Genomic DNA, 11,517 nt, shown 5'->3' with positions numbered 1-11,517 from the left:
AAAGACTGTAATTGACAAAGAAAGTAAAAAAAACTTATCTCTTATCGCTTTCCAAATTCTGATAAGAAGAAGAACACAACAGCTGAGTCGCCAAACCCTTCAAGATGACTTGACTGTTCTTGAAGAGATTATTGCCCCCCACTTAAGCTGTGATGGAATGCAACAATATCGCTTCCAGGATAAAACAGCAACAGATCAATCTGGCCACAGAACCAACAATGATCAACAACGACTCGCACCTCAGTTTGCCCAAAAAACCTATGCAACTCATATATGTTTGCGAGGTAGGCACCGAGACTTGTGTCATCTTAATCTCAAGTATACCTCTCAATATATAGGCATCTCAAGTTGCTCTTCTTCTATTTTACTCGATGTGGTACACCAAGTAACAAAATAGAAAAAGTAAACAAAATGGGTTTTCCTTATTATTTATATTATATCCTGATTAATTAATATTAATATTACAAAATATATTCAGAGTATGATTAAAATAATTCTTACTCAATATATTTTATATTAATAATTAAATAATCAATATAAATAATTAAACTTGTAATAGGTAAGAAAAATATAAGAGTTTCCACTAGCAATAGACCACACAAGCATTCCACTTATGCTAGTAGTTGTAAACAACACTAACACAAGATCTTATATAAACTCAATATCTTTCTTTTACAATACCAATGTGGGACAAAATCTCCAAAACCTATTTCAAGCAAGCAACTTTGTCTCAATATATTCATGGATTCCACTAAGAAAATATCTTAGATCCAAATATGAAAGTTTAAGTCCTCATATCAAGGAATAACCTCCAAGTGTTAATTTCCGGAAATCATATCAAGAAATATATAAAATATGCCTCAAACTTTCTATTTTCTAACAGATTTTTGTTCTCTGATAATATTTCGAAGATTTTTTCTATTATTTATGCATATGATTTGGAAGCATATTTCTTTCATTTATGCGAAGTACATGCCTTTTGTTTACAACACTAGATCTGATTTATGTGCTGAGTATTTATATTAGTGTGCGTGTAATTAGAAGTAGAATTTAGTTTCCTGTAAGGCAGTTTAATTTCATTTTGTAGGACTTGAACTATTATGTTTCGTAAAATTTGGCTAGTTTCTAGAGGATTTTTACAATGTACAATTAGTTAATTATTTCAGAAAATTTTGTTGAATATTAAAGCTATATTTAGTTTAGTGTATAGGGATGATATGTTCATTGAAAATTATTTAGCATCTCACCTCTATCATTGTGAATTTAATTAATTTGTTAACCGAATGCGGTTAGCGATAGCTGATGGATCTGAATGTTATATAGATATTTGTGCAAGCATCCTTGTGTTTTGTGAAGCATTATATAAGATCCGATTCGGTTGCCATGAGATGTTATGTATAATTTAATTTCAAGTTACCTTCAGCTATCACTACTTTCTTATTCGATATTGTTGTCACACGGTTTCTTCACTCTCTTCGATTTCTCTCTTTATAAATAGATATAATATTGGAAATTGACTAAATAAAATTTGTTTTAAAATATCAGGCTAGCAATACAAATCTGTTGAATTATTAGTTGTGTGCATAATTTAGTCTAATAATTTAATATTCAGTCAGTGATATTTAATTAGTTGCCTAATTAATGTTAGTTGTTATTTTTTCTTCAAAGTACACATTTGTGTTGTGATGTATACAAAGGAAGATGCGCCTTGCGAGTATGTAGTTAAGGACAGTTTTAGTTTCGGTTGCAATTCATATTCGATTTACCTGCATCTGTCCTGCGTATATCATTTGTGTCATACTTTCTGCAACAAATAGAAGGCAATCTATGTTTTTGTAGGCAGTTGAATGCTGATTATGGAAAGGAAAGTGGATCTGTTATGAAACAGTTTCAGTATCAATTCCTTTTGGTCTTACCTGCATCCGTCCTGCATTTATCATTTGTGCCCTCATACTTTCTGCACAAATATACGGTAATCTATGTTTATATAGGCAGTTGAATGCTGATTATGGAAAGAATAGTGGCTCTGTTATGAAACAAAGCGGCAGACATGCTCATCTTACTGGTGTTCCCTAACTAGTGGTAGTGTATTTTGTTTAACTTATTAACTTAATTAAATAGTGTATTGCAGTACTAATTCGCAAATGACAAGAATCCTGAGCTTAAGTTTGGGAAAGTTCTCTGTCAACATTCTTTATCTTTAACAACAAGGCTAATAAGTATGTAAGTTTTCTATTTATCTGCATGTATATTGCCTGATATTACATACATTGGTTCTTTTTAATTTCTTTCCAGGTAGGATGGTGGTTCGGGGTTTCCAAAGACAGTAAAAATCCTTATGGTCACATTATTCAAATACATGCAGATCATGGAAGATACTTGGCACAAAGTTATAGTCCCTGGTAAGACCAATAACTTTGTGGATACTTATACTTTATTTGGAGTATAGCATATAGTGTAAACTGGTACTTAATCGAATGTCACTTACTAATACAGACTGTACAGTAATACATGACAATTTATGGATGGTGAAACAGTATGTGATCTTATTGAAAATAATATAGAGCAGTTTCACCTCGAGCACATTCTGGACATTTTTAATGGTTCGGTGTTTGTTCTCTTGTTTGCCTTTTGGTACTGTTACATATGACTAAAGCCTTGTTGACAACAGGATATAAAATTTGTAATATCATATTGTTCGTGCGCATGTCATTAGTTGATTCATTCTATTTATTATATAGGATACTTCTGCAATGAAATTTAGCAACTTGCAATATAATTTATGTAATATGTTAAATTTTGGCAATTATGTTTAAGTGCAGGCAACTTGCCACTGCCAAGATGGGTACCCCATTGTTTGAGTTATATGTCAAGGATAGTGAAGAATTTAAAGACAAGAAGCAGGTACTTCTCATTTATAAGCTGAGCATGCTCCAATCTTATACATGAATTACAGCTGCTTTTACATTATGATGGAGTATTACATATTATATAATCTTGAAATTGTAGTTGTAGAGATTTTTGAAATTTCTTACTGACCCTGCCAAGTTTGATCCAAGTGAATTCTTTCCAATGACATAGTCGGGTTCAGCAAGGCCATGTCTATGCTTATATTTAGGTTATCTTACTGTTTCGGTTGTCATACTCTCAAGTTTACATGTTGTAGGCTATTTACTTGAAGCACATGGCAGCTGCTCAAGATGAAAAAGGCATAGACTATGAGCCAGATTTTAAACCATTAAGTATGCCCATAATCCACTTGACACCAGAACCTACAACTGATGCAGACCGGACGGTTGAGAGTATTCTGAGTTTATCACTTCAAGTAAATCCATCAAATGCTACAAATCCCATTGTCAAGAGGGCATGCTCTAATATGAGGAATATTTTAAGTGGAAATGCTGACGGCAAACTCCAAAATGCAATTTGGATTGATTATGCCATTGGCAACTTCAAAAAGAAAAATAGAAAACGGACAAATGGACAAAAAAGTGAAAAGAGTAGGAAAGAAAAATACGCATGGGAATGGAGAAAGATTTGTGTCGAGTACCAGCTGCGCTAGAGAAAAAAAGTTGCTCTTTGTTCTGTCTGACAGTTGATGAAGAAGAAGAACATCAACAGTCCAGTGACAATGTTCAAGAAGAGTATCGTGCCATAGACCATTTAATTCTTGATATTGCCGAAAGCATGGGCAAGGGGAAGCTTAGAAAGGTTTGTTTCTGCACCTTGCATATTCTGCCTCTTTGTTACTGAGATTGTACTATCGATTTAGAAATTATTGTCCTGAAGCCTATTTTTGTATTCGTGTTACAGAATGAAGATCAAAGCAAATTCTGGCCAGTCGTGTGCAATCAAGCCTTAAATCGACTACCTGTATTATCTGGTTTAACAATGTTCAACAAGATTATGGATGCGGCTTTGTCAGATCCTTTAACCGGTACTGTGTAGAAAAACATATTCTTTTAAGTGTTTGTGTCCATAATTCTTTTATCGACTCATTCTTGTACGATAGTGTTTTTTCTTCGAACCTAAGTTACTTTGAGGTGTAATATGTATTTTTCTAAAGATGACTGGTTTGATTTTACTTTCATAGGATTGTACACTGCCTCAAATGGTTACCTCATTACTGAAGTTATTCAGTTCACACGCAAGTTTGGGCAGTGGCAAGAAAATAGTGAAATACAAAATTATTCAGAGACTGAGTCTGACGAGGAAAATGAGGAAATAAAGGATCCTTCAGAGGTTGAGCCTTGCGATTTCATTGAAGCTGTGAAATTGACTGGCGATCCTGATGTGCCAGCTGGCCAGGCAAGTACATTCCTGTATGAACAAATGTATTTATTTGTATTATATAATATGAAATACTACGTTTACGTGTTTGCTAAAGAGAATTTGATTAATTTCGTTACCACGCACATCATACTTAAGGTCAATACTTTGCTCCATGTAGATTTTTCTTTCATCGTATTTATTAATATATGTTAGCAGGCAAACAAAGATTCTTCTTTAGTGCAACAGTACTTACACCATTTAATTGTTTCAAAAATCAGTAAAGCATTCTATGTTGTTATTATTTGTGATTACATTAGTGCATATATACTTATTGAAACTGGTGGCAGAACATTACCTTTTCTTCTGTGAATTGTCAGTATGTTACATTTTGAGATCCAGTTGCTTTAATGAAAAAGGGAGGTTTAATATTAGTAGTAAAAGGTTTGAGGTGTAATATTAGTAGTAAAAGGTTTGTGAGTTTGCGTGATGGTTATAGATCTAGTTTGTTGCATTATGAATTGTCCTTTAAGGATCCTTCTCCAGATAGCCAAATTAAAACTGCACATAAATCACATGGGATGAGGTAACTTGTTTCTATATATTCCAGTATACTTGCTTCTACTTTACTTTAAGCTTTAACTTCAAGTTTGCAACGCATTGTTGATAACCCTCTAATCCTCTTAGTAGTCGAGGGTTCTAGCCTTGGAGGAGGCATCAGGGATGTGTGTGTATTTTAAGAGAAACACATGTTGAATTCAAATGTCAAGCATAATGATATTCTAGCTAATATGGTTTCCTGGGGTGGGAAGCACATAAGTTGGGCCTTTTTCTTCCTCTCGTTATCTTTCAGGAACATAAGCATGTGCCTATCTGATAGTAATTAATTTCCACAGGTAGTATTCAGAGCAAAAGTTGGGGAAAAATATAAGCTTCCTCCCAGGCCTGCTTTAAAGAAGAAATTTGGAGCTGTATATTGTTCTATTTGCAACTCTAAGTATTCTAAAAAGTTCAGTATAATATTCTACCACCTACGTTAAATCTCTGAATGGCTTGGAATCCTCACAATTATTTAGGTTGCTCGCTACAACGGAAAGGGCAGACTAACTGGTTTTTAAAAGTCTAAATGGGTTGATGTTGAAATATATATTCTTGGGAAAGAGGTGAAGTTTTTTCTTCTATTTGATTTTAATTGTATTTTCCCTCAGTTTTCTTGCTCTACACTTGCCGTTTTATATCAATTACTTATAGTGTGTAGCTAACTTTGGGTGAATGCAGTATATCATAAAGATGGATTTGCTCTTGGGGTTTTATATACAGCCCACGGTTGGACCAATTATTATCTCTGGAAGTTGTTTAAGCAGCTTACTCTATCGAGCTACCCAGAAACTCCCTGATCCAGATTTCTATGTAAGCACTTTCCTCTTCTTGTTAACGGAGTCCATATCATTGCATTAAACAGTTTCTTTGAACTCAAAATGGAATAGTTGAGATATCATAAGTAATTTGTGTCAAAGGTTATGTATTCAACAAAAATAACAATTTGACACTGTATTTTCATTTGGCAGATAATATATGTGCAGTCTTATAGCCTATGCGCACATCAGCCGTGTTGTTTACAATGATTTAGTGTTGGCATTCTTCTAAGCTATATCTATTTACATCTTTTATAAAAAAAATTGCAGCTTGATCGTCTTCTTTTTGTATCTGATGGAGTAGAGCTACATATCTGATATTCAGACAAATTCTTAATGCGGAGGAAACATTTGAACTATAAAAGTAATGTGGGCTACTTTCGGAAGGTGTTAACATTTGAGTACCTGGAACTGTTTTAGATTTGTGATCTATGATATTATGTGCTACTTTGTACACTATATATGGTTTTGGAGCGACAATGTTGGGAAAGTAAAAGAGGATATTTTTGCTACTTTCTATATGCAATTTGGCAGTCTGAACCATGAGTTTATGCTCTCTGTATTACACGATATAATTCTTCGAATTGCAAAGGGATGAGTCTGTTTAATCTTGTCATCTGGAAAACGAAAAAAGTTTTTAGTAAACAAACATGTGTTATCTGGAAGTCGAGTTATCTTTGTTATCTCTCTGAACATGTATCACAAAGTGAATTGATTACTCAATTCATACTTTCACTCAAATGAGCATACTAATGTATCATCATTTCTGAAGAATGAATTACAAGCCTAAGCAAACTTTGTATAAAGTACAGAGAGTTCTATATTAAGCAAAAGTAAGAACAATTCAGAAGAAGAAGAATAATATATTGTCTCAGCTAAAACTCTCTTTTTGTATATAATTCTCTAGCTAACTTCTAACAAACATTTCCCTCGGGTTTGGCTTTTTCTCTTGTTGACTTTGACTTTCACTCGTTGACTGATCCTTTGTATATGTCTGAGTATACTTAACATCCCCTCAAGTTAGGAGGTCTAAACATGTTGCAGACTCCTAACTTGGAGAGTAGAAACTGCAGTTGAGAAGAAGACAGGGACTTAGTGAATAAATCTGCTGGTTGCTCAGAAGTAGACACATGATGAGTAACTATAACACCTTGTTTAAGTTTCTGACGAACCAAATGACAATCGATTTCAATGTGCTTGGTACGTTCATGAAAAACCGAATTAGAAGCAATGTGTAAGGCAAATTGACTGTCACTGTACAAGGAAACTGGAGTGAGAGATGGGATGTATAACTCTTTGAACAAAGAAAGGAGCCATGTAATTTCACAGCAAGCATCTGCCATGGCTCGATACTCTGCCTCAGCAGTAGACCTGGAGACAGTGTGTTGGCGTTTACATTTCCAAGAAATCAGCGAAGCATCCAGATTAACACAAAAGCCAGTAATAGACTGCCTGGTTTGTTTACAACTTCCCCAGTCAGCGTCTGCATACACTCTGAGATCAAACATAGAGGAACTGGATAGAAGAATACCTTGGCCACAGGTATGTTTCAAATACCTAACCAACTTAAGAGCAGCCTGCCAATGAATCTCTCGAGGTTTATGCATAAACTGAGCCAAGATATGTACATGATAGGACAGATCAGGCCTAGTAATATTAAGGTAGATAAGACGACCAACCAATCTCCTATATGCAGAAATATCAATGAGAAATGGTGACTCAGATTCTGCAGTGAGATTATGATTTTGATCCAAGGGAACCCGAGCAGATTTAGCCTCCAGAAATCCTACATCTCGAATAATATCTAAAGTGTACTTATGCTGATTAAGATAGATACCTGCACTGGACCTTGCTATTTCAATCCCCAAGAAATATTTCAAGTTACCCAAGTCCTTAATTTTGAACTTACTGGCCAGAAACACTGTTACTTGAGACATCAAATCTTTATTATTACCAGTAAGAACCATATCATCCACATACACCAGTAACAGAACAATACTAGTATGCTTCTTGAGAACAAATAGACTGGAATCACTACAGGTCTGTGTAAAGCCAAACTGCAAAAGAGCTTCTGATAAAGTAGTAAACCACTCTCTTGGTGCTTGTCTGAGACCATAAAGAGATTTAAGTAATCTGCACACCAGCTGAGCATGAGGATATTTCTGTAACACATTAGGACAAATCTGATATCCTGGAGGGATTGACATATACACTTCTTCATGTAGAGAACCATGAAGAAATGCATTGGTTACATCCAATTGAGTTAGAGACCAATTCTGCATAGTAGCAAGAGCTAAGATAACCCTGAAAGTTGTCATTTTAGCAACATGGGCAAAGGTATTAAAAAAATCCAAACCCTCAGTTTGAGTGAAACCTTGAGCCACTAATCTAACCTTATATCTATCTATTTGACCGTCAGGTAAGTATTTAATCTTATATAGCCATTTACAACCAACAACCTATTTATTTGGAGGTAAAGGGACAACTGCCCAAGTCTTATTTGTTTCTAAAGTTGCAAGTTCAATGTTCATTGCAGTGCACCATTCAGGAGATTGAGAGGCTTTAGTAAAGGTATGAGGTTCAGGAACTTTAGTAATGTTGGCAAGAAAAGCATTATAGGGTGGTGTAAACTGAGAATAAGACAATGTATTAGCAATGGCATGACTGGATTTAGATGGAGGAAGAAGCGTGTCAGGTAAGCCAACAAAATCTTGAAATTTAGCAGGAAGTTGTCGAGATCTGTGAGGCCTGACAGAAGGTTGTGAAACAACAATAGGCTGAGTAGAGGAAGAAGAGTCTATGTCTAGAGAATTATTACTAGTGATATCATCTGTACCAGACAATGCTGGGACAGTTTCAGACTCTTCTGTGGAGAAACACTGATCATAGTTTGAATTATCCAACACAGTTAGAGGATCTAAATCAAATGAAGAAGATGTATTGATGAAAATAGTAGAGGGTGCAGAAACAACTATATTTTGAAATGGAAATTGATTTTCAACAAACTGAACATCTCTGGAAATACATACTTGTTTTGTATTTAAATTCAAAATTTTATAATCCTTTTTGGCATATGGATATCCAAGAAAGACCCCTTTGACACATCTAGGAGCAAACTTGTCAGCAGATTGAGGAACCACAGTAGCATAGCACAAACATCCAAAGACTCTCAAATTACTATAATCAGGTTTCTTGTGAAATAGAACCTCATAAGGGGTTAATCCTTTAAGAACTGGAGTTGGAGTTCTATTGATTAGATAACAGGCTGTAAGAACACAATCGCCCCAAAGTGATATCAGAAGAGAAGCATGAAATCTCAATGCTCTGGCTACATTTAAAAGATGCCTATGTTTTCGTTCAACAATACCATTCTGTTGAGGTGAATAGGTACATGTAGTCTGATGAATAATTCCGTATGAGGTAAACAAAGACTGAACTTTATGATTAACAAATTCTGTCCCATTGTCAGATCTAAATGACTTGACAATCACATTAAACTGATTGTTGATGGTTATAACAAATTCAGACAACAGTGTGTGAACAACTGATTTATCAGATAACAAGAATAACCAAGTAGCCCTGGATTTGTCATCAACCAGAGTTAAAAAGTAAGTACAGTTACCATTTGTTTTGACCTTGTAAGGTCCCCACAGATCCACCTGAACAAGATCAAACACATGTTCACTACAAGAATCACTAGAAGGAAATGGGTTTCTTATTTGTTTAGAAAAATGACAACTGTCACATTCATGTGACAAGCTAGATTTACAAGAAAAAGGAAGCAGTCTAAGAATAGAAGGAGAAACATGACCAGTTCTGGCATGCCAGAGATCTGTAGAAGTAGATGAAAGCACAACAGATGAAGCAAGAGGGTGAAGCTGAGCACTGTTGAGAATATAGAGCCCATTAGCAGCTTTACCAATCTCTAGGTCCCTCATCAAGGTAGGGGCCTGAAGATAACATGAGTTATTATGAAAAATAACAGATGATTCAGTATGGGAAAGAAGTTGAGAAACTGACAGTAAGTTGAAATGAAACTGAGGTACACACTGTTATGTAGTGTGAGAGATGGTGATAGTACTATAGAACCTTTATGAGTAATCTCAGCTGTAATACCATTAGGTAAGTGAAGTGATTGCGAAGTGCAGACAATAATATCTTGAAGTAAGTGTTTATATGGTGTAACATGATCAGTTGCACCAGTATCTATAATCCATTCAGTATCATTGTGTAAAAAGTCTTGTACATAACTAGCAAAATGAATGAATGTACCTGCAAACTGGGTACTGTTCACAGAAGAATAAGGACTCCCATCTTGACTAGTAGTAGCTCTCATAGAATTCTGCAGCATCTGGATTAACTGTTTACATTGACCTATAGAAAACTGAAACTGTGCTGTATTCTGGACAGCACATTCAGTGGCAGAGACTCTATTTGAAGCATTCTCTTGAGTTTGAGATTGAGCAGCAATTGTAGTTCTTGATGCCAGATGCTTAGGTTTAGGCTTTGGTTTACCATGCATCTTGTGCCAAACAGGATAACCATGCAGACAGAAACACTTATCCTTAACATGCCCAGTTATATGACAATATTCACAATACACTGGAGTATCAGCTGTATTTTTCTTGAAAGGTTTGCCCTGAAACCTGCTCTTTACTTGCATAGCCATAGATTCAGTGGTAACTGATGATCCACTGATACCTCTTTGATTTTCATCTTGCAATAGTATTGAGTAACACTGACTTAGAGTAGGTAAAGGTTGCATAAGCAGAATCTGGCCTCGTATTCCATTATAACTATCATTGAGACCCATGAGAAACTGAGTAAGCTGTATAGAATCCTCATGTGCATCCAACTTAGCATTAACAATACAAGTGCATTTAGCACAAATACATCTAGGAGTAGATGTAAGACATTGCAATTCATCATGAATTGTCTTAAATTGTGTAAAGTAAGCAGAGATGCCGAGAGAACCTTGAGTAAGACGAGATATCTCCTTTATAAGACTAAAGAGTTTTGGAACATTTGTTTGTGCATATCGTACTCGAAGATCATCTCATATAGCCTTAGCAGATCTCATATACACAATACTATTGCGAATATTAGCTGTAACTGAGTTCAACAACCAGGAAGTAACCATATTGTTGCATCGTGTCCAGTAAACACTCAGAGGTATGTTAGATGCAGGTTGAGCATATGTGCCATCTACAAAACCTAGCTTTAACTTTGAAGACAAATAAATCTCTATAGATCTATGCCATTGATTGTATTTATTCTCATCAAGTATGACTGTTGTTAAAATCATCCCAGGATTATCTGATGGATGCAGATAATATGGATGATTGACATCCAACAAAGTAGCAGTAGATGATCCAGCAGTTGCAGACATTTTATCAAACAGTTTATGTGCAGTAAAAGGAAAATTACACAGACGATGATACCTCTACTGATTATCACCGTAATAACCTCTAAATGAGACAATACTAGTAGCAAAAGAAATGCTTATCTATTTAAAAGCACACTACAATGAGATTGATGAACAGACCTGCTCAAGAAATCTTTAAATTCGCCATTACTTGATCTTGAAATGCTTGAGATGATGTAAATTCCTTGCAATTGTATCAGTTTTTGTGATTCAAAGCTTGAACATGAACATATCTTTCAGCGAAGCAATAGAAACAGATCGTAATGCTCTGATACCATGTCACAAAGTGAATTGATTACTCAATTCATACTTTTTCTCAAATGAGCATACTAATGTATCATCATTTCTGAAGAATGAATTACGAGCCTAAGCAAACTTTGTATAAAGTACAGAGAGTTCTATATTATG

The 11,517-nt window shown here is 35.1% G+C and overlaps 2 protein-coding genes across 5 annotated transcripts; one reads left to right on the top strand and one right to left on the bottom strand.

The window, feature by feature from the left end:
- Positions 1 to 977: 977 nt before the first annotated feature.
- Positions 978 to 6,328, top strand: LOC141666084 (protein EXECUTER 1, chloroplastic-like). 4 transcript variants are annotated; one of them, XM_074472078.1, is made up of 9 exons: positions 978 to 2,402; positions 2,823 to 2,904; positions 3,167 to 3,711; positions 3,814 to 3,937; positions 4,094 to 4,308; positions 5,166 to 5,240; positions 5,346 to 5,432; positions 5,550 to 5,679; positions 5,838 to 6,328. In XM_074472078.1, exons 3-7 carry the CDS (start codon positions 3,520 to 3,522, stop codon positions 5,385 to 5,387), a joined length of 648 nt encoding a protein of 215 aa, XP_074328179.1. In that variant the 5' UTR covers positions 978 to 2,402; positions 2,823 to 2,904; positions 3,167 to 3,519; the 3' UTR covers positions 5,388 to 5,432; positions 5,550 to 5,679; positions 5,838 to 6,328. The 4 variants fall into 4 exon arrangements, with proteins under 4 accessions (XP_074328179.1, XP_074328174.1, XP_074328171.1 ...); XM_074472073.1 differs by having other exon boundaries at positions 5,166 to 5,432; positions 5,548 to 5,679; positions 5,955 to 6,328; XM_074472070.1 differs by having other exon boundaries at positions 5,166 to 5,432; positions 5,548 to 5,679.
- A 1,815-nt stretch (positions 6,329 to 8,143) lies between these two features.
- Positions 8,144 to 11,073, bottom strand: LOC141703653 (uncharacterized). The gene is made up of 4 exons (XM_074507124.1): positions 10,776 to 11,073; positions 9,957 to 10,658; positions 9,766 to 9,890; positions 8,144 to 9,634 (listed from the first exon to the last, which is right to left on the bottom strand). The coding sequence occupies exons 1-4, from the start codon at positions 11,071 to 11,073 to the stop codon at positions 8,144 to 8,146; spliced, it is 2,616 nt and encodes an 871-aa protein (XP_074363225.1).
- Between the last annotated feature and the right edge of the window lie 444 nt (positions 11,074 to 11,517).

Source organism: Apium graveolens, chromosome 1 (genome assembly GCF_009905375.1).
Source record: "Apium graveolens cultivar Ventura chromosome 1, ASM990537v1, whole genome shotgun sequence".
NCBI classification, from domain to species: Eukaryota; Viridiplantae; Streptophyta; class Magnoliopsida; order Apiales; family Apiaceae; genus Apium; species Apium graveolens.
Note: the sequence above shows the minus strand (reverse complement) of the source record. Positions and strands in the feature narration are given on the sequence as shown.

Excerpts from the sequence above, each read along its gene's own strand:
- LOC141703653 (XM_074507124.1), bottom strand. The coding sequence starts at position 11,073 with ATGTCTGCAACTGCTGGATCATCTACTGCTACTTTGTTGGATGTCAAT. Across the intron at positions 10,659-10,775 it reads TACAGCTAATATTCGCAATA|GTTCTCTCGGCATCTCTGCT; the intron begins GTATTGTGTATA and ends GTCTTACTCAAG. Across the intron at positions 9,635-9,765 it reads TTACTCATAAAGGTTCTATA|GCCCCTACCTTGATGAGGGA; the intron begins GTACTATCACCA and ends TGTTATCTTCAG.
- LOC141666084 (XM_074472073.1), top strand. The coding sequence starts at position 3,520 with ATGGGAATGGAGAAAGATTTGTGTCGAGTACCAGCTGCGCTAGAGAAA. Across the intron at positions 3,712-3,813 it reads GCAAGGGGAAGCTTAGAAAG|AATGAAGATCAAAGCAAATT; the intron begins GTTTGTTTCTGC and ends TTCGTGTTACAG. Across the intron at positions 3,938-4,093 it reads TTTGTCAGATCCTTTAACCG|GATTGTACACTGCCTCAAAT; the intron begins GTACTGTGTAGA and ends TTACTTTCATAG.